Consider the following 20,514-nt stretch of genomic DNA (forward strand, 5'->3'; position numbering starts at 1 on the left):
GGTTAATGTGTACTATGCTTGAATGTCCAGAACAGAGCACTAGGTTGACAGCATGTTGCTAATAATAATAATAATTGTAATTAGTGGGGAAAGAGAAGGAAAGTGACAGGAGCTCAAAGGTCAGACACAGAAAATGGGGTGAACTTGAAGGTCTCAGAATCTGGCCAGCTACAGGAGCTATCAGAAATATGAGGTCAACATATGGGGGAATTCGGGAGGATTGTATACTAGTAAGCAACCCCTCAACACTGCAGTCAGTTTCTGTCCTAGTCCCATTTAACAATCTCCTTGGTTGGGCCCAAATACCAAAATACGATAATTCTGAAAGTCTGAAACCTCCAATTTGAATGGTTATGAATTGGAAGCATGGAAAGTTGGCACGAAGTCATTAATCTCTGGGCTGTTCCAGGTGGCCTACTGGGATTCATTACTCTGTAATTCTGATCAGGCCTCAGTTTGTCTGGAATTGCAAATCCCAGTAAGCCTTTTGCCAGAATAGTGATGGATGACTTCATATAGCCACTGAAATTAGTCCTGGTTACTATCCAAACCTGTCATCATCTATTGGTCATGTTTAGGTTCCATTACACCTGATTGAGACCATTTATGCCAAAACTGATTGGCAAACTGTCTGACTATATATAAAAGCCTATTTCGAGCTCATTGGACAGTCACTGGTCAATTGCAGACTGCTAGACCCAAAAGGTGTCTGTTTTGCCAAAAATGATTCGTTAGTTCCATACTAGTATCTGTTAAGTGCTATATGAGCTTATTGGTCAATTCATGTTGCATTATCCTGATATATCCTCTCTGCAAAATCTGATTGGTAGACTCTCCATTATGCATCTAATGTTATCCTGATATGGAAATTTCATTGGTCAATTACAAGTCACTTAATCCCTTTGGAAGACTTTAAATTTATTTTTCGATTCTCAATGGTTGATTTATTCTCATCTAGTCCTCAGTCACAAACCTTTTAGGCTGACATTGATTGGTTACTTACAGTGTATATACCGGCCTTTAAATCCAAACATCACATTTTTGTTCCAACTTTCATTAATTTGGTCAATTGTAGGACACTTATAGACAATGAATTTTAAATAGACTTTATGCCAATCAATTCCAACTTAATCCTGACTTGAACCTTTTAGGCCAATTTTGATCGGCCCATTATTTTATAATTTATATTGCAGATTTCTCAGTCTAATTGGGAACTTTTACAGCAGGGGATTTCGAGAACACTCGAAGCACTATATTTGGGTTTTGAAAACTACATGTACATGGGTATTGAAACACCTTATGGTATGTAATACTGAAAACACATTATACTGAAAAGGCACTGACAGAGTATGGGTGTTTTGAGAATATTTTACCAAAAAAGCACTGTGATTATTGGGGACTTAATGAAAACATTCCATATCAAAATGCACCTCATGTAGAAAAAGTTGATTTTAAACAGTCCATTTTGGAATGAGCTCAGATATAGACTGAAATATGTTGAATTTGCTCCCAAGCAAATGTCTGCCTTTCTAGTCTCCTATCGTTTCACAGGAAATATTTATGTTGATTTGAAGTGTATGAACATTACCCCCAAATGTGCACGTGGTTCTATTGTGGTTCAGCATAGGGAAAGATGGTATTGACATCGCTTTACAAACATGCACAGTGCAAGTCGCGCAAACAAATTTGTTGTAGTCTATGTGTGTTTGTGCATGTGTTTGTTTGTGTGTGTGTGTGTGTGTGTGTGTGTGTTCATGTTTCTGTGCATGTGTGTGATAAACTGTAGGTGTGTCACTCTGTGTGTGGCTGTGGCTGTAGATGTGTGTGTGTGTGTGTGTTAATTAGTATGTGTGTGTGTCAGACTGTGTACATGTGTGTGTGTGTGTGTCTGTGTGTACATCATACAGTGTACGTCCTTATTGTGTGCCTGACGTGTGTACATGTTTTTCTCACATTGTTTGTTTCCCTGTGTGCACAAGCATGTACACAATGTATATGTATATGATTGTGCATGTGCTGGGATCAGAACACACTCCACACCAATACAACTTTACAAGAGCCCATCCATCATCATCATCGGTCGACTATTGGTCAGGGTTATACCGCCCCTTACGGGGTCATATACCCTTTCATTAGCTTAATACAAGACAGGCAATGTCAGGCCTCCGTCCTGCTGATGATGTACATTTAACTCACCATCCATCACAATCCTGGGTAACAAATTTGAGGTTGAACCTAAACTCACAAAAGAGGCCTACAAAGTTAACGTATGAATCTGTGCAAGAAGTCCGGCCTACATTTGCAAATTGACCACAAGGGAATGGACTGAAAGCTAACTGGATTGAAAAATTATCAGATCAGCTGGAAGATTACCACCACCCAAGAAGGCTGATCCCAATAAAGGTCAAGTGAAATTCCATGGCTGCATGAAGGGAAATTTCTCGCACTGCGGGATATTTTCCCCTTCTAGCGTTCAAGAAATATTCTCTGACATTTTCCACTGCATGCATAATATATACATACAGGACACCCATGGAGGAGAGAGAGGAAGCAGAGCAATCTAGGTCTACTCCAAGTTCATCAGATGTTAGCACCTCACAGCCTGATGGATTGGTAGATTGTAAGGCAATCAAAAGATTATGAGCCGAGCCTGCCAAGCACAGGCTACTTTAATCTTCATCATTCCCTGATTGTGCCAGCCTGGCATATTCCAACTGCCCTCAGACACCTCAGCAGTGTGTGGAGCACTCAGGGTATACATACAGAACTCACTCCTGTATCACCTCTCCGACAAGATGTAGGAGGATTCACTAGATGGAAGTAAACACTGATGCAGTGCCTGGAGCGGTACTGATAACCTCTTTCACACACTCTGCTTCCTACCGGAGCTATGCATATTGGCAGATTCAGCTCAGTGCTTTGAGGTTAGAAGCAACGAAGGCATCGATGCTTAATGTGGAATGAATAGCACTGCCAGAAACACACTAATGACATGGAGGAATTCCTTGAATGGTGGAGAAGGAAGACAACAAAGTCTGTCTGTCTGCCTCACACATTAGATTTCACATACAGCTCCCACCAGGATGCTGCCATTGCAGGGCCTGAGTTATGATTCTACATACTATTAGATAAATGTTCCATTCAGAACAGTTGCAGCTTTCTGCTCATGATGTTGGAAATGAACAGTGGCCTACCTGCCCGCTGAGCATCTTCCTTCCCTCTCCGATTCCTCTGGCAGTTGGAACTCTGACACCCGGAATCACATCTAGAGGAAGCACTCCGGAATCACAGACGCACATTCCTAAGAATGTTTACAGCCTGGGCGGGTGCATGGAAATGCCAGGAGCTACATACACCACCAGCTCTGGAATCCCAGAGCACCTGGTGGCACATCCATAAACAGCACTCGTCCCACCGAGCTGTCAATCACCTGCACGGCAACACCTGCATGAATCATTCATCACCCTTCATGAATATTCATGAGGAGGGCTCCATGGTGGAAGTGATTGACAGGCCCATCAGGCTATGCCATGAATGTTAAAGCTAGTAAGCCGGCTCTATCTCTCATGCCCTGAAGGCATTTCCGAAAAGGGCATCCATTTTCTGCTGCTGCGCAGAGGAAGGAACAATATCACTTTTTTTACTGTCTTTCATGTGGTGTGAAGCATGCAAGAATTGTCCAACCCATGTGTCAATCACAAATGGGCCACACCCCTACAAGCATTCCACCTGGAATTTCATCCTTGCACAATCCATCCCTACAGAATTAATGGGTTTAGTGTAGCAAGGAAATCCCCAGGGGCAAATCAGCAGAATGGAGAAAGCAATCTGTGGCCACCGATAAAAGGGAAAAATAATAGAACTGTAACAATCCCTGCCTGTCATATTTATGTAGACTAAGTGCAGATGTTCCAGACAAGATTTCTTAATTGTGTTGTTTGATCTTCCACTGCACGACCAGATGAGATGAGATCATAGAAGACACCCAGCTCAGAGATGAACATATATATTATATATATATATATATATTATATATTATATACATGTATTGAAAGGTGACAACAGGAGGTGGTTGCAGTGGTTTTGGATGATTGTTGGTAGAATCTAAGGCTAGTCCCCCTACATTATATTTCACAAAACCTTATGAAAAATTGTAGTACATGTATTAAAGGTAAAGTTGCTACTGAGGGACCGTTCGAAATTTACCGGGGTGGGGGTGGGCGGTGCGTGGGAAGTCAGATCGAACAAAATTTAAACATTCAAACTCCCCCCCAAATTATTCAAAGTTGCTCGAAAATGACACAAAAAAACTGGTTATGCATCCTAGTTATCAAATAATAAATAAGAATTCATGTAATAAAAAAAGCTTAATAAACAATGAAATCCTCCAGTTATATGTGTTCAGGGCACGACGTAGTGAAGTATTCCTTCGGGAGCTCCCCGGTACAACACATGTATATCTACGGCGCCGCTGTGAGTGTGCCCGCCCCGCCAAGGATTATGGCATGGACCGGGATTGGTTTTTAAACCTACCTGATGGTCTGTTGGGCCTGCACTTTTCTCAGCAGAAACAATACCAGTAGGCTACAGAAACAGGCCATCGCGATGCGACGTTCCTACTGAGCAAATTATGGTGTATCTGGTGTGGTGTCCTCAAAGTACATGTATATTTCTGTCGGGCACGTGTGCAAAACATCAAAATATCAAAACTTGGAACACTTCTCGTAACAGCCACAAAATTTACAAACAATCTGTGCTATAGCGCTTTATATATTAAACTTGGGACTTTGGGACATAAACAATTTACACAAAGTTTAACATAATATAACACAGAGAAAATGACCCACCTCGAGGCTGTGGACTCGCCCGATCTTCACTTCAAGGCAAGAAAACAACAACAAGGTCGCCATCTTTTCTCGTATCTATAGTCTCCATAGAATTTTCCTTGACCCTCCCCCCTCCAAGCCATTTTTTCCTTGGCCCTCCCCCTGCGTGGCCCTTCTGATTTTTCCTTGGCCCTCCCCCCATACGCACCGGCCCTCCCCCCCCTCGGTAAATTTCGAACAGGTCCTTACTATGAAGTCATTTGAAATGGGTTTTACAGATCAGATCTGACCTTCCATCCTTACAAAAGCTGGACTGCTAGATCATAGTAGATGTACAATGTATACCAACAAATAGTACAGAAGGTACATGTATGTGATGGGAACAAGCAATGAGTGGACAAATAACTGACAGTATGGCTGCTTGTTTGTAGAGATGTCAGGCTGCAGAAATATGAAAATGAATTATAATATTTTACAAATCTATCAAAATGGTTAGACAAAAGTATCTGCTTTAGAATTGATTTTTTAAACAGCAGCTATGGGGCATGCAAAAGATCTGACCTGAAAGCAATTTGAAAGCACCATTATCCATTAAGTGCCTCCTGCCTTGTTGCAGAGATTTAGGTCAGCACAAGTGGCAACAGCAGGACAGTTTCTTGCACTTGAAAACAGAGTAAAACTGGTAGAAAGCTAATTAGAAGGTGTTTGAATATCTAGTCACATGTACATGAATGATTATTAAAGGAAATTTAAATGCATAAACTCAGTAGTCTGAGGAAAGATGGACATGTACATAAATTATAACATAATATATTTATTTTATATAATATATTTAAGATGTCATTTTACTGTAATTCTTGCAAGGCAGGACACTTACCTTCTAGAAAGTTTGAATCCTACGGGTGTCTTTTTAGCAAATGACCACAATTAGTACTCTAGGGCCATCCTCGTCATATGATCTGAAATTTTTGCTTTGGGCATGCCTACATTGTGCTCCTATTTGTTAATCCTAAGTTTGAAGCAAATTCATTGATGCCAAGGTATAAAAATTGAAGTTTTACTGACAGTTTTACTTCAATCTGCTGAATCAGTCTTTTTAGTGAATGACCACTTCTGTCTTTTTAGCAAATGACCAGTTCTCCCTGCAAAATATCGGCCCTGGCAGTGCATGGGTGCAAAATCCACCTCCACAAACATGTTCAAATAGGTCTCCACTAAATTTCTCTTAAGTCTCTATGCTTAACAAGCCTTTAAAAGTACATTTTTGGGGGCAAAATATACACCACACTCAGGTGTGATTTACTTGTAATTTACTCCTCATTTGTATGAGACATATACTGCCTTAAGTTGCTTAACAGCACAGAGGCAGCGGCCTGATTGAGCTGTATATTTTGCCCTAAAAGTACTTTAAGAGCCTACAAAGCATGGAAGTTTAGTAGAAGTTTAGAGGATACCTAATTTAACATGTTTGTGGTGGTGGATTTTGCCCCGGTTAAGCGAGGGCAGATATTTTTCAGGGAGAACAGGTCATTCACTAAAAAGACAGTAAACTGTCAACTTTGATAATTTTGCAGCAATGAATTTGCTTCAAACTTAGGATTAATTAATGGGAGCACAATCTGGACATGACCAAAGCAAAAAAAATTCAAATTTGTGTGACAAGGACGTCACCAGTTGGTCATTTGTGGTCATTCCCTAAAAAGACAATCCCAGAACCTTAAGGACTTATGGATTTTGTTTTCAATGTTTGTTTTAAATTATTGATTTTTGATAGGAACACTAAAAAATAAAACCGTGGTTTCAAAGACATGATAAAACAGCTTGAAGTATACTTGAGTACTTCTTGCCTTTTGATACATACCGGTAGCACCAAATCTGCACAGTCATGCAATGTTCTTGAGCAGACACTATCGGAGTGTTTGAATGATGTACCTGTATGATTGATAGGTTTATCACAAATTCTTACTTTGTGAACAGTTGCTACGATACCTCATGTGTGAGCACGTGCACTGTTCATCAGTTCCACCATCTGACTCATGATCATCCACCCAAACTAACAATGTCCCATGCAAGTCATCTATTGCTGATTTCCATGGTGATCTTGGTGTAATCTATGGGAAATGAATGTTGTAACAATGACTATCACCTTCAGAAAGGGTTAATGGAAAAAGGAGTCCAGTCCGATTGGCGGAAAAAGCAGTCCAGTCCAATTTGGGAGTGGAAAAAGCAGTCCGGTGGTTTCTACGAAAATCTACAAAAGACCATAGGTCCATTTTTTTTCTTGTGTGTGTACTTCGAGTTTCTATGGGTAGTTTGAGCTTCTATGAGCTTCTATGAGTTTCTGTGAGCACTTAGAGTTTGTATGGGAACTTAGAGTTTATATCGAACTTAGAGTTTATATGCATGGGTACTAGTACTTAGAGTTTCTGTAAGCACTTAAGAGTTTGTATAGGAACTTAGTGTATGAGAATGTAGTGTTTGTATGGGAACTTCGAGTTTCTGTGTGCACTTAGAGTTTGTATAGGAACTTAATGCTCGTATGGGTTGTTTGTATGAGTATTTCAAGTTTCTATGGGTACTTCAATTTCTGTGTGACTTTCTGGAGGCTGGCTGATGACAATACCTTATAAGTTACATATTCCTGTTTACCTTTCTAGGCAACTAAATTTTATTTTAAAGCTATTAAAAAGATGATATACTTTCACCTTCGAAAGTTTTTTCTGCTCACAATGTTCAACATGTTTGTTAATACATGAAATTAAATTCTGGCTTAGAGTACTTATAGAAACTCGAAGTACTCATAGAAACTCGAAGTACCCATAGAAACTCTTTAAGTACTCATAGAAACTTGGAGTACCCATAGAAACTCGAAGTACACATACAAGAGAAAATTGTACCTATGGTCTTTTGTAGATTTTTGTAGAAACCACCGGACTGCTTTTTCCACCCCCAAATTGGACTGGACTATTTTTTCCGCCAATCGGACTGGACTCCTTTTTCCATTAACCCCCTCAGAAAGGATGGATGATCAAGCTATCTGGACGTACATGTACCGTATGTAGGGGTAACAGATCAGGGAAAGGCAAGGCTGAGATTTAGTCTTGTTGAAAATTATCTAGGCTTTGTCAAATATATAATAAGGGTAAAGTTATTGGCGAACGGGTTTGTTTCTGACAATCTTGGTAGGTCAAAGACATTTTGTAGTCCCAAATGGCTGGCTGTGGCTATACTTTATATTCTGGAGAGAGGTGAAGAAAACTGGTTGCACAATGAATTGTTACTCAAGCAACTGGATAATTAGGTGTTAAGAATTGACAGATGTTTCAAATAGCATCTACATGTAACTAGGGGAATTTGTAATTCGGCGCTTTATTTGTTGAGTTTGGTAATTGTGAAATTGGGAATTTAGATTGGTAACCAACTTTACCACGCCTGAAAAACTACAATACCAAGGTTTTTCGGTGAATTCAAAAACTATTTGCTCATCTATATTGCTTAAAATGATAACCGAGCAATAGGGAGCGAAACATGGCGTGACAACCATGCAATTCCAGTGATTTACTGCGCACTAACATGAACCCTGCTCAGACTTAAACTCTGACCCGGAACCATCTATGGCAGGTGGAACATCAACAGATACCAATTATGCAAATAATGACCTAATTTGCATAATTGATGTGGAAATTCTATGATTCATTAATGGTGAATGGTGGGAATTTTATACCTTGTGACATGTGCAGGTTAACATCACTACGTATACATTGCAACTTCATCACAAATTGTATCTTCGTTGTCAGGAATAAATTTTAGCAATACTGTGGAAAGGATCACCAATTAACCTCTCTGTGTATTGAAAAAGCCCTTCCTTGGAAAAATTGATGTTCCTGAGTGAGTGAGTACATATGAGTGAGAAAGTCAAAGACCTCTGCAGCAGCAGTACATTTTCTGTTATATTTTGTTCAGGTTTTTAGAGAGGTAAATTACAACCAAATTCAAGCAACATGTATCAAGGTTTGGTTGTTTTAAACAGTAACAAGTCCTACCTTTCACAAGATATCCTTTACCTTAGGCCACACCAATTTAATTTCTTGGTGAACAAATTTTTCTAGAAAAATAATGGAGAAAAAATAAATAACAAATTATAGATTATTCCCCCTGATTGTGCAAATAGGATCCTCATTTCCATGAATTATATCATTTATCATATTCTCAACCAAAAGACAGTCTTATATTAACAAACAGTGCCATTCTATTATTTCCTCATAAATTATGCAAATAAGGTCCTGATTTGAATGCATTATGTTTAATGATGTTCACCTTCACTGAACTTTCAAATACCACAAGTATGAAATTCCAGGCAGTTATCATTACATAATTATAAAATTTTATCATTAATTATGAAAATTAAGTCTTCATTTACATAATCAATATATGCCTGTGTTCCTCTCGTTGTCAATTACCAATGTCACAAGCTTCAATAGTCTTTTCATGGATGCAGCTGACTTATAGAACTTCCCCATAAATTATGCAAATCACATCCATATTTGCATAATTGTCACATTATTGTATCAAGCATCACGTATGCTACCAAAGCATACCAAAAATCATATTTTGGATATTTTCAAACAGATAGTTTTTTCATGTAGCCCTATAGCTCCAGAGAAAGCTGCTAGGGGGCCCAAGCTCATGTCACTTCTTCCCCAGCACAAGAGCTACTTACCATTTAAATTTCGTCACCCTAGCATGTCTAGATCATGAGATATCAAAACCGGAAGTTCAGCTGCAGTACTATAGCAAGCCACAAGGGGGTCCAAAATCTAATAATTTCTAGGTCTCATAAAGACCTACCCACCTACCAAGTATCAAGACAATCCATGAAGACCTTCTTAAGTTATCGTGTTTACAGACGGACGGATACACACACACATACAAAATGCACATGAATGCCTCTGAAAACATAACTTTCTTGGCGAAGGTAATAAAAACAGGCCTAGTCATCCTACATTGTATTATGGCCCAAAATGGCATGATAGGAGCCATGAAGCCATCAAAATTTAAACAATGAATTTTGAACTTTTAATGATACCACTGCATTGAAGGATGGAATAACTGTAACAACTAGGAAGAAACGGACCGTTTTCAACTGTTCAGGGCAAAATATGAGCATTTTGCAGTAACTGTTGATTCTGAATTTTTGCAAATCAGAAAAAAATGAAGTGGGCGAATCCGTTAACAAAGAAATTAAATTGGTGTGGCCTTAGGTGTATTTATCTCCTACGTGTAGAATTTTGCACAGCACTATTACGCTGATTACCACCTTCCACATGGACAAACTCAACCTGGGCTTCTTTACTGCAAATTGGTATTTTACAAGGATTTCTTTCACTGCACTTTTTGTGGTAGGGTGATGTCCATTGTGCCCAGGGATCCAATATATCCTGAAGGCAGCATGTCTTCACCAGTAATTATGATGCTGTACATGTCAAATTACGTTTGATGTTCAAGTCATGGATGCATTTGGACAGTCACAAATGTTACTGTTCAATAACTATAATACTTCTCCACTGGTTAAACTGTCAGGCTTTTATGATATGTCAGAAATGAGCCCAAAAGTGAAAGATGATTTTTGGACAGTTAATTTTGATGGTGATTGCCAATTGCATACTTTGAAACTTTAAAACATTCTTATAGTTGTTTAAAACATTCATATGGTCATGACATTGCTGGATTTACTAGTAATTCTTCCCAATTTTTTGTAAAGCAATTCTTCCCAATTTTTTGTGAAGCAAAAAACATCGACTCACAGAGATACATTTTGTATGAATGCCTATTACAAAGTAAAGATATCCACAATCCACATCCTGCGCTAAAACCTTCCAGATGTACGATTTCTAAAATATGACCATTTGAGTCACTGACTCATCACTGTATATTTCGACACCAGCCTAAATAAGGACTATTAACTGGCCAATAACATCTCTACAATCTTTGCCATTATTTAAAATGGCCTGGTTGCATTTGAAGCTATTTTGCAAGGGCATTTTCAAAAACTAATTCAATATCCATACAGCAGCAAAGGTCCATTTGTAGAAAATAGGCAGAGATCAGGAAGGTTGTTTGGTTGTAATAGCTTCAGTGTTTATTGGACATAAAGCAGTTTTACTGGGTGGCATAATGGACAGTTCATTGTCCTTATGGAGTCATAGAGTCGATGTTGTACTCCGGAAGGAATCTGGCATGAAAGCTCAATTACATTTAATATTTCTTTATTGTTATATGGTTCCTTTTATGTTATGAACATACATGCAATATTTGTAGGAAGGTGGTCTTTGTCCAAAAGGGTTGTAAAGTTTGTTGCATCGTAGAAGCAATATAAGCCGGCATTTGGTCCTTTCTATCACCTGTGTACAGATCATGACTGTGCATGCTTGGGGTCATTTAAGTTCATGGCCTGGAATTTTAGCCTCAAGATAGACCAATCCGGAATGAACACATTAAATCCCTCGCATATTCCATTTCGAACACCTCCGTCAAAATCAGCGGTTTTGCTGCCCAACTTTAGTGTCAAACTTTCAGCAGTGAAAAACTCTCTCAGTGTTCTAAAAGAAAATGGTTATCACATCCACAGTAGAATTTTTTTAGGAAGGGGCAGACGTAGTTTCAGTGAGAGCAGATTCTGAAGTTTTTGCTCAATGCAGACGCAGGAGTCGCTGCATAACATCACACTCATGATGTGCTGTTGAACTTGACAGTTGATTTGGACAGAGACCTTGAACCACCTTTTGAGATGCTTTAATCTGGAAGGGTTAGTACGTAGCTAGTACAATGTAATGGTACAAACGTGTAGTACCTGTTTTAGGTGCAGCCAAAGAGCATTGCTTTGCACTTGCTGAATCAGATGTTTAGTGTGAGTCTGTTTGTTTTAAGCCACTTTTGAATGCTCTGAAGGTCTGCATTCAATGCTTGTGAACATCAAAGTAGCCTGGGTGCCATCCAAATTTGTAACGGCTACCCCGATTTGTTTGGGGTAGCCGTTAGAAATTCGGATGGCACCCAGGCTACATCAGAGACCAATTTAGCTGCAAAGAAGAGTGCAGTGTCGATCACTGGCATAAAGTAATCCCGGTATACATGTGTATGTGCATGGATGATCTGATCATAAATGTAAAGTCACTGTTCACCCTGTCGATTAAACTGTTGGTTGTGTGTTTCCGATTTAAAATTTGACAGGTATGAGTGCAGAACTTGGTGACAATACGGTGTCAAATGGTTTTGTAAGATCCAGGAAGACAACACCTGTCACTAGTCCATTGTCCATGTTACTCAAAATGGTAAAATGTTACAGGGTGAAACAGGCCCAAATTGATGCACACATGAGTCGTCCATAGTAGTAAGCAGCCTGTCCAAGGCTGTTCCAGCCATGGTAATAATTGATGATGAATCAGGTGGTGCAGAATTCTCACATTACGTTTGTTCATTGTCGAGCTGCTGTGGACAAATTGCAGATATTATACTGGCAGCCACGTCGCCATGTTTGGAGCAAATTGAAAGGGAATCAATAAAGGTTTCCCCAGTGTTGTTGTTTGTCAAGTTTCCTGGGAGGTTATAATATACACAGTTACATAGTAGCCCCACACTGAGGTTGGACACAAAATTTTGGGTCCAGGATTTTTCAAGAGGAATACTAGGCAGATGTTGGATTTGGTTCATACTCAGTCTACAAACATACAATGTATTTTAGTTCAACACTTATATAGGAAGATAATGCATATATGAAATACTGTAACTACACTTAATAATTTTTATTGGAAAATAATGCATATGAAATACTGTTGTAACAGCTTGTCCCTAAACAATGCAATTTTTTACCTTTCCTACATTTCATAATTAATTTTTCAAAAAGCGCTTACAAAATGTATGTCTAAACCATAATATGGAAAGCACACACTGGCTCACCCATTCACTGACACTAGGCCACCCAGGGGACCAGGGAAAAGTGGTATTGAACAGGTGGTTCCTTGAAGAGGGTCGGCAACAACACAATCTTTACATTCACGGAACCTTGAATTAAGATGGCTCAAAGTTTTGGGCAAATGAAAAATTTGCAACGTTCCCAAATTCGCGATTGATCAAATGCAAAACAATTTGCTGAGTGCTGTCATTAAAGAGTGATTAAAGAGAGAAATGTGTTCAAGGCACTGAAGTTCTTTAAAAAGACAACCGGCCGGATCCCTTTAATAACTTCCCAGACTAGGGAAATGATTTCTAGTGATTAAGTGAACATAATATATTCAAATCATGACCTCATTTGCATAATTTATGAGGAAGTGCTAGAATATCCTTTTTTTTTGTTAAGATAAGGCTGTCATTGCGTGGAGAATACGATTAACTGATATAATCCATGCAAATGAGGCTCTTATTTGCATAATCAAAGATTCAAGTTGTAAAATTCGTTAACCACAAGGGTTAATATCATTTGGCGAAGGTATGAGGTCGTGGAACTCTAGATCTTGTTTCTTATTTGATGAGTCCTCTTCTTGTCTATTCCTTCTCCATGACATTATGTGTCAACACAGTTGAATGTTAATGCTAATATTCCATGTTTTGTTGCTCTAGTTTCAGATACCAACTGGACTCTGCAGGCATTCCTGCTTCAGGTGCAGAACACGTCGCAGCTGCATGCTGAGGCAGATGCAACGCAGGCTCGTCTGGAGCAGCGCATGATCGAGCTGCAGACAAAGATGCTACAGCTGGAACAGGTGAGATACAATGTTTTTGTACAATGGATCATATGTATAATACTAGTAATCATCATCATATAGCCAGATGATGCTGACTAATCAGAACTACATAATTGTTATGATGGCAGGACCTCACCATTGCAATGCTGTTTAAATCCCATAAACACTCGGACTAATTGGTCATAGGAAATGACTTATGACACCATATACACCTCGGCGTGGGTCATTAACTCTAAATTGTAGTCTACTGTCTTCATTACAATGCATCTTTATGGGGTGATGGGTCAGGTATAACTTGTTTTGTTATTTCTTGTTCTTATCATCCTTCTATTAAGGCTGCTCAGAGGCTTAACACACCAATGAACTTTGATGGCAACACGACTGCCATATTGGAACCACCTGCAAGACATAAACCTGTGTTCTCTTCCATTGAAATGGATGCAAGGGTGGGACAGCTGGATGGCTCAGCTGTTTTAGTATATGGAGGAAACCATCAAACAGGTATCTAACATGCCCGTAGCCATTGAGGGTAAAGGTAACAAGGTAACAAGGCTCAAAGGTCCACTTTTTGGTCCACTTTTTATGTAAAGGTCCACTTTTTGGTCCACTTTTTATGTAAAGGTCCAATATTTTTCTTGAAATGATGGACTGGAATCGTAGAAAAACTGCTCCCTTTGTCATTGAATAAAAATTTATCTCTGATTTTTTCTTGGAAATCCTCTCAAAAATGCACGAAATGCCATTTTAGAAGGTTCATTTTTCAAAATTTTTTCAAGCAGTGGGTCACCCCCCATTCAAAATCCTGGCTACGGGCATGTCTAATGATGCTTAAACTCCTGGCAATGGAGAACTTTTTCTTCTTGAAGCTTTTTAAAAAATTGAGATAATCTTGCATCATTTCATAACACTCAAGTCTTGATGCTCATCAGGGGAATTTCTGCTGGTTGCTGTGGAGGATGAGCATGTGAGCTTCACCTTCCAAATGTCAGGAGAACAGCAAGAACCAATCAAAGTTGACTCCAACTTGAGATTGTGCAGTAACTGCTGGTACCATGTTCAAGCTACCAGGTCAGTACAATGTGTACTACAATCAAACTTGTCTAAACTCTAAGACGACCAAATAAACCTGCATGGGACCAAGGAAAATTGGTCTTCTTAAATATTAAGTGGTGTTCTTCCATGCATGCATGTACAAAAGCATGGCGCCATGCCAAAACAGAAAACAAGAAATACTGCTAAATTTCTACCCATTTTACAATAGACCCAGCCAGTGCCATTTCACGTGAATTTTGTACATTGCGCAAAGACTGTCATGCTGTCAAAGTTAATGACAAACTGGCTGATTCCATCAAGGTTTCGAGCTACAGTAGTTATAATTCAAAAAACGTTTTCCGCCACATGCTTTAAAATCATGTGGTCATCTTAGGCAGAGATTGGGCCATGTGAGAACCCAAATAGTGCCGGTTGTGGTCATGTTGGACGAGTGGTGGGCTTGAGCAAGTCCCTTAATGCAAGCAGCTTTCATCTACATGACATCTGACGTATTTTTGGGGCGTTAAATGTTTAGACAGGCTGATGAATGACCTCATTGGAAAGGCCTCAAACCATTTTTTTACATCCATGCTCAAACTAATTCCTGCCATCCAATTCAAACGCTCATTCATGTCTATGACCGCAGAAAGGAGGCCATAACACCGAGTATTGTTTCTAGATTTAAATGACAAAGTAGACAAACAAACATGAAACCCTATCCAGCTCATTATAGTTGCGTCAATAGCGCGATGGCGCACTCAGTAGCAGGTTAAATAACGCTGTAACGCATTTGTGCGACCGGGGATCAATTATCGCTGCGTTGCGACAGTGTTGCGTTATCTAAGTCTGTCAAATGTAATGCAAACATGACTGTAGTTCCAGTGCTTAATGTTTACATCTATGGAGACAGAAATCGGGACCGAGAAAAAGCGGTTGTTAAGGCCAGATAGCAAGCTTATAGAAGAGGTTACCTGACCAAATTTGACCATACTGGGTTTTCTGATCTTTTTATAACTCAAGAATGACAAATGAAAGTCAAGAAGGCATGCAAGCAATCAAGGATCTTTCATCAAAGCTCCTAGAAGCAATCAAGCAAAATCTTCAATACCTTTGCAAAAGATGGCCTCAGATTTTTAATTATCAAACAATTAGACCAGCTTATCAAAATGGCCTCCAAGAAGTGTCTCTGTAAGGACTACATGATGAGACAGGTAATTGGAATCTGCTTCCTGGTCCGGTCCGCATAAACTGCTGCCCAGTCCGGTGCGAGGCTGGTTATTGGGGTTTCCAGGTTGCATCCCCCTCGCTGCTGGCATTTTCCACACTATTTTTCTATGACAACATAATAACATTCTAGTAAACAAGTGCATAAATCAATGCGGAATTCGTAGTGTCTTTGGCGTTCAAACAAGCTGGAAGTGTACTGACTGAGCCGCCATGTAGATTTCTCACACATGATGCCAATTTACAGGGGACTGCCAGAGTATAGTGCTGCATACCGGTTCACTGGACTTGGATCCGGACTTGTAAGAAAGTTTAGGTTCAAGTCCAAAAAAACCTAAAAGTCAAGAACCGAGTCCGGACTTATTACCATAAAAGACCATTTCACATACCCCTTTTCTTTCCAAACCACCTAAAACCTTCCGTACATTGCAAAATCTTTGCTGCAAAATGAAGAAAACATTGCCATTGGGCATCGTCAAGTACCGGCCTCCATGTTATGTGGCCAAAGTTTCACCCAGACAACATTGCAGGGTTGCCAACATGCAATTTTGTATATGCCATGGGTTTAGGTCCGGACTTACAAGTCCGGAACTGAACCTAAACCTCTGGACTTGAACCTAAAATTGGGTTTAGGTATGCAGCACTACCAGAGTATACAGTGCAAATTTACGGAATACAGTGCAAGTTTACTAGTATACAGTGCAATTTTACGGAATACAGTTTACTAGTATACAGTGCAATTTTACGGAATACAGTTTACTAGTATACTGAGTGCAATTTTACGGAATACAGTGCAATCTTATTAGTATACAGTGCAACCGTATTAGTATACAGTGCAATTTTACGGAATACAGTGCAATTTTACTAATGACGTTGTTATGACGTAACCTGGGCCTGGCTTTCCAGGGCTGCCGCTGACAGAGCGTACTCAGGTCTTTCTGTGTTTTTTGAGTGAATTTGGACCGTTCTTTAGTAGATATACTTTTAGTCAAATCACTACATACTACACACGGCATGTTACTACACAGGGATAATTTCGAATTCGCTCGAAAAAGACAGAAATATGTGAGTCAGCGGCATCCGCCATCTTGAAACTCAAGGAAAGCAGGGTCCAAGTCACGTGATTCAACGTCATTAGTAAAATTGCACTGTATTCCGTAAAATTGCACTGTATGCTAGTAAAATTGCACTGTATTCTAATACGATTGCACTGTATTCCGTAAAGTTGCACTGTATTCTAATACAATTGCACTGTATTCCGTGAAATTGCACTGTATACTAGTAAAATTGCACTGTATTCCGTAAAATAAACAGTGCACTGTATACTCTGGCACCCCTGATTTAGCGTTTTCCCCATCAAATCAAAAACAGAACTCCCGCTAAAAAGAACCCAGGTGTAGTCTTTCTGATCCTAGGAACCATGTTTTCGTTTGAAATATTTGTGGATATGCAGGATGTGCCCCGTTTTCAGCCGTTTTTATGCTTCAGTGGGGTACGCACGCCCTGTGGCTGCTGGCACGCTAAAATTATCTTGGTGACACGCAGTTGACACAGCCAGCATTAATTGGTGTCTTATTATTTCGTTACTAACACTGAAGTACATGTATATGTGCATCCAATGACCAGTGGAACTTAACCATTCCCGTTATACTTAGTGAACCACCAGATGGTTAATACCAGCATTACTATGATTTGCTAAGGGGAAAGCATTGTGAAATGACAGACTGAGTGCATTCATATACATGTCAGTGGGAGGAGTACAAATTTACCTCATGTGGGGCGGGAAATTGCCGATACACACCGCTTGAACAGCAGAAGGAACTTTAATCTTGCCTCCATTTTACATGCGCATCAATAATTATTACATAAGAATTTTTTCCGCACTTACTTGCTCAGACAAGTGTTTCTATAGTTTGCAACCACACACAGAAAAGCTTGCTCTGCAGTATGCAATAATTATATATCTGAAACCCCCATAACCGCCCTCGGACCGGACCGGGTGGCAGTTTATGCAGACCGGACTGGGCAGCAGATTCGGATTACCCATGTAATTTAAAAGATCTTGGACAGATTTAGTTGTTGTTTTTTTCAGGTTCAGGAATGAGGGGATGTTGACAGTGACTGACCTGAACACACTGGCTGCGACCTCTGTACAGGCATCTGACCCTCAGGTCACAGGTACTGACCTGGCCTTGACCTCTGACCTTTATGTTGGAGGACCACCAGTTGGTTTTCAGGTAAAGATAATTAAGCTCTCATCTACTATCCTAGCCAGTTTGAGCAACAAAAAGGTGTCTTGGATCTGGTATTGTGCATTTTGTCAGGTTGAAGGCAATCACCAAGCAGATGTTTGGGTGAAAGGTTAACATCATGATGTTTTCTTGGACAATGGTACACCCCATTGCGCCAATAAGTTCCTACATCGTCAGTGCTTGTTAAAAGGGACACCATAGTCCATCTGTGGTTGTCCCGTCTGTATCCTCTTACTTGCTTGGAGATGTCTGTTAATCATTGCAGCTGCCAAATGCATGGCAACACATTTTATTGACAGTTGGATGCACATACAGTACAGCTCGCGTTATAGTTTCCAACTCTGACAACCGCGAACGCGGCATTGACGCGATAAGACCGCGTTCCGCATGCGTTAATGAAGGTGTGAAACGCGTTTGGGTTTCAACTATAACGCGTTCGCCCAGGCGTCAGGGTTTGAGGGAAACGCGTTTTCATAGGTATTCATATGCACGGGGCGGTAAGATCAAAGAGAAGTAGGAGGGGTACTGATTAACCCCACGCAGGGCGGGAAATGCCTGGACTCAAGACAACGTCAAAATTTTACGATCTTCTGTGACAAGATCTGCACGGCTGCTGTGGCAATACCGCGGCGTGTAGTATCAAGGGTGCCCGTATCTGGAGCCGTTTGTACAAAGTATAGCAGGTTAAGGCCTGCGAAAAAATAACGTTTCGTGTCGTTTCATAGTAGCATAAATTCCAGAATAAAGCACGCATGTTTTGAAACTTTCCAAAATGTCAAAGTCGGGGTGCGTACTTAATTTCTGGCGGTTTCCCTGAAATCCGCCGACGTCGCAGGAATATAGCGAACACCGGCAAGTGGAACGACATCGATTCGTTCATAGCATGTTTAGATAAGAATGTTGAAGAGTGGAAATAAAGTTATCTTGAATAAATGAGCATCTTTCCGTTGGGTATCGTCGATATTGACACCAAGTTTCGTTAAAATAAAGTCAAGTGACACATGGTAAGAAATGTAGGTCACTCACGTCCCGAGCGCAAGATGGTTCGCCAGCCAGCCGGCGCCGATCTCAGAAGAAACCGGCAGAAAATAACTCATCGACCCCGTAAGTATCCGTAAGTATATACACAATTGTAAGAGGGTTTATGAGTGGTAAGATTTGAAATGCAAGCCGTGAACGTTCTTGATCGTCGTAACGTGACATAAATAAACGTAAGTTGACATTACCACCGTTACATAACATTCAGTGAGTGTGCATGGTCAGTTTTAATGCACTTACGGACTCGGACGAGTTGAACAAAGACATCTTCAACAAAGACGACATCCATGCTGTTACAAAGGTTCGGTTGACAGAAATTGTTTCATTACGTACCACAAATATCTTAAAATCTTGATAAATGCCACGTTGTAGCGGGGCTATACCAGTCTGTACTACGTGAAACTTGCTGGGTAGATTGTAACGTTACACGGCATGGGATGTTGCAATGATTGGGGCGGAGTTTAAAATCTACTCTTGTGAAACCTCCTGCCGCCCGGCCAGTGGGCGGGGTCCGATCTCTGCCTTGGTAGGCGTGACGCCACTCTGTCTAGCTCGCTGAGCACGTGCTGGCCACGCATCGTGGGAACCAGCGGCGGGAAGCTTTGCAGATCTTTCCATGCTGGGGAGTTTTATTCCTTTGATTCTGTGACATAAGCATTACTTTGTACGAGATATTTTGAAACCTTTTCACTCTCTCACGTTCAGAATCGCAAGTGGGGGTACAGTTAGCCTTTTTGTTGTTGCTTTGGTTTCGGTGTCAAATTTTAAATACTTCCCCGCCTCAATGATTGTTGTCCAATTAGCTTAGAACTGTCGGCGCCTTTCGTAAAGAACAACAAAGCTACGTACTGCGTTAACATTTAAATGCCCCCCCCCCACCGATAAAACCAACATTGTAATATTGTCTTCTTTTTTTCAAACATCTTTTACCATTGCTGACTTGATCGCCGACACTCTCCAAAGCTGTACTTTTCGCTGCACTTGCCTTACCTTTCGATGCGGTGGTAATGTCTTGCGAGCCGGCTGTGGCCCGCGATGAACGTAGAACAGCCGAAAAGTTTCCCGCTACAATACTAGTATAAAGTTATAATAAACGAGTTACCAACAATCGCTTAGCACACGGCCGTTTTTCTTGATTACTTCAATGAACTATATGGTAATCAACTACAAATTTTATTATCGAATAAGCTGATTGTTTTGTGTGCCAGTATATGTTTTGTCAGTATCATTTATTAACAGAATTAAATGTACATGTATGCAAAATACACCAGCTCTCCATAGTAATCAGAGAAAGAATTAATTATTATTTTTTTTAATACAGGTGATGTCGACCTTTTAGAAGAGAAGGTTTTGGATGGGAACAGGACCTACACATGTGTATGTAACATCGATACCGGCCCC

General features: G+C 40.2%; 1 protein-coding gene and 1 long non-coding RNA gene across 2 annotated transcripts in view; one reads left to right on the forward strand and one right to left on the reverse strand.

The window, feature by feature from the left end:
• The window catches only part of LOC109470023, an 86,823-nt gene extending 83,443 nt beyond the window's left edge, over positions 1-3,380 (reverse strand). The window contains exon 1 of the long non-coding RNA XR_002140229.1: positions 3,195-3,380. This is a non-coding gene — a long non-coding RNA (uncharacterized LOC109470023). The remainder of the gene's footprint in view (positions 1-3,194) is intronic.
• Positions 3,381-12,898: 9,518 nt separating this feature from the next.
• The window catches only part of LOC109470016 (laminin subunit alpha-1-like), a 42,267-nt gene continuing 34,651 nt past the window's right edge, over positions 12,899-20,514 (forward strand). Inside the window, exons 1-5 of the mRNA XM_019768796.1 lie at positions 12,899-12,908; positions 13,443-13,585; positions 13,903-14,068; positions 14,497-14,635; positions 17,916-18,060. Coding sequence (XP_019624355.1) covers positions 12,899-12,908; positions 13,443-13,585; positions 13,903-14,068; positions 14,497-14,635; positions 17,916-18,060 — 603 coding nt within the window. The remainder of the gene's footprint in view (positions 12,909-13,442; positions 13,586-13,902; positions 14,069-14,496; positions 14,636-17,915; positions 18,061-20,514) is intronic.

The sequence above is a fragment of the Branchiostoma belcheri genome, unplaced genomic scaffold (assembly GCF_001625305.1).
Source record: "Branchiostoma belcheri isolate BF01 breed outbred unplaced genomic scaffold, Haploidv18h27 scaffold216, whole genome shotgun sequence".
NCBI classification, from domain to species: Eukaryota; Metazoa; Chordata; class Leptocardii; order Amphioxiformes; family Branchiostomatidae; genus Branchiostoma; species Branchiostoma belcheri.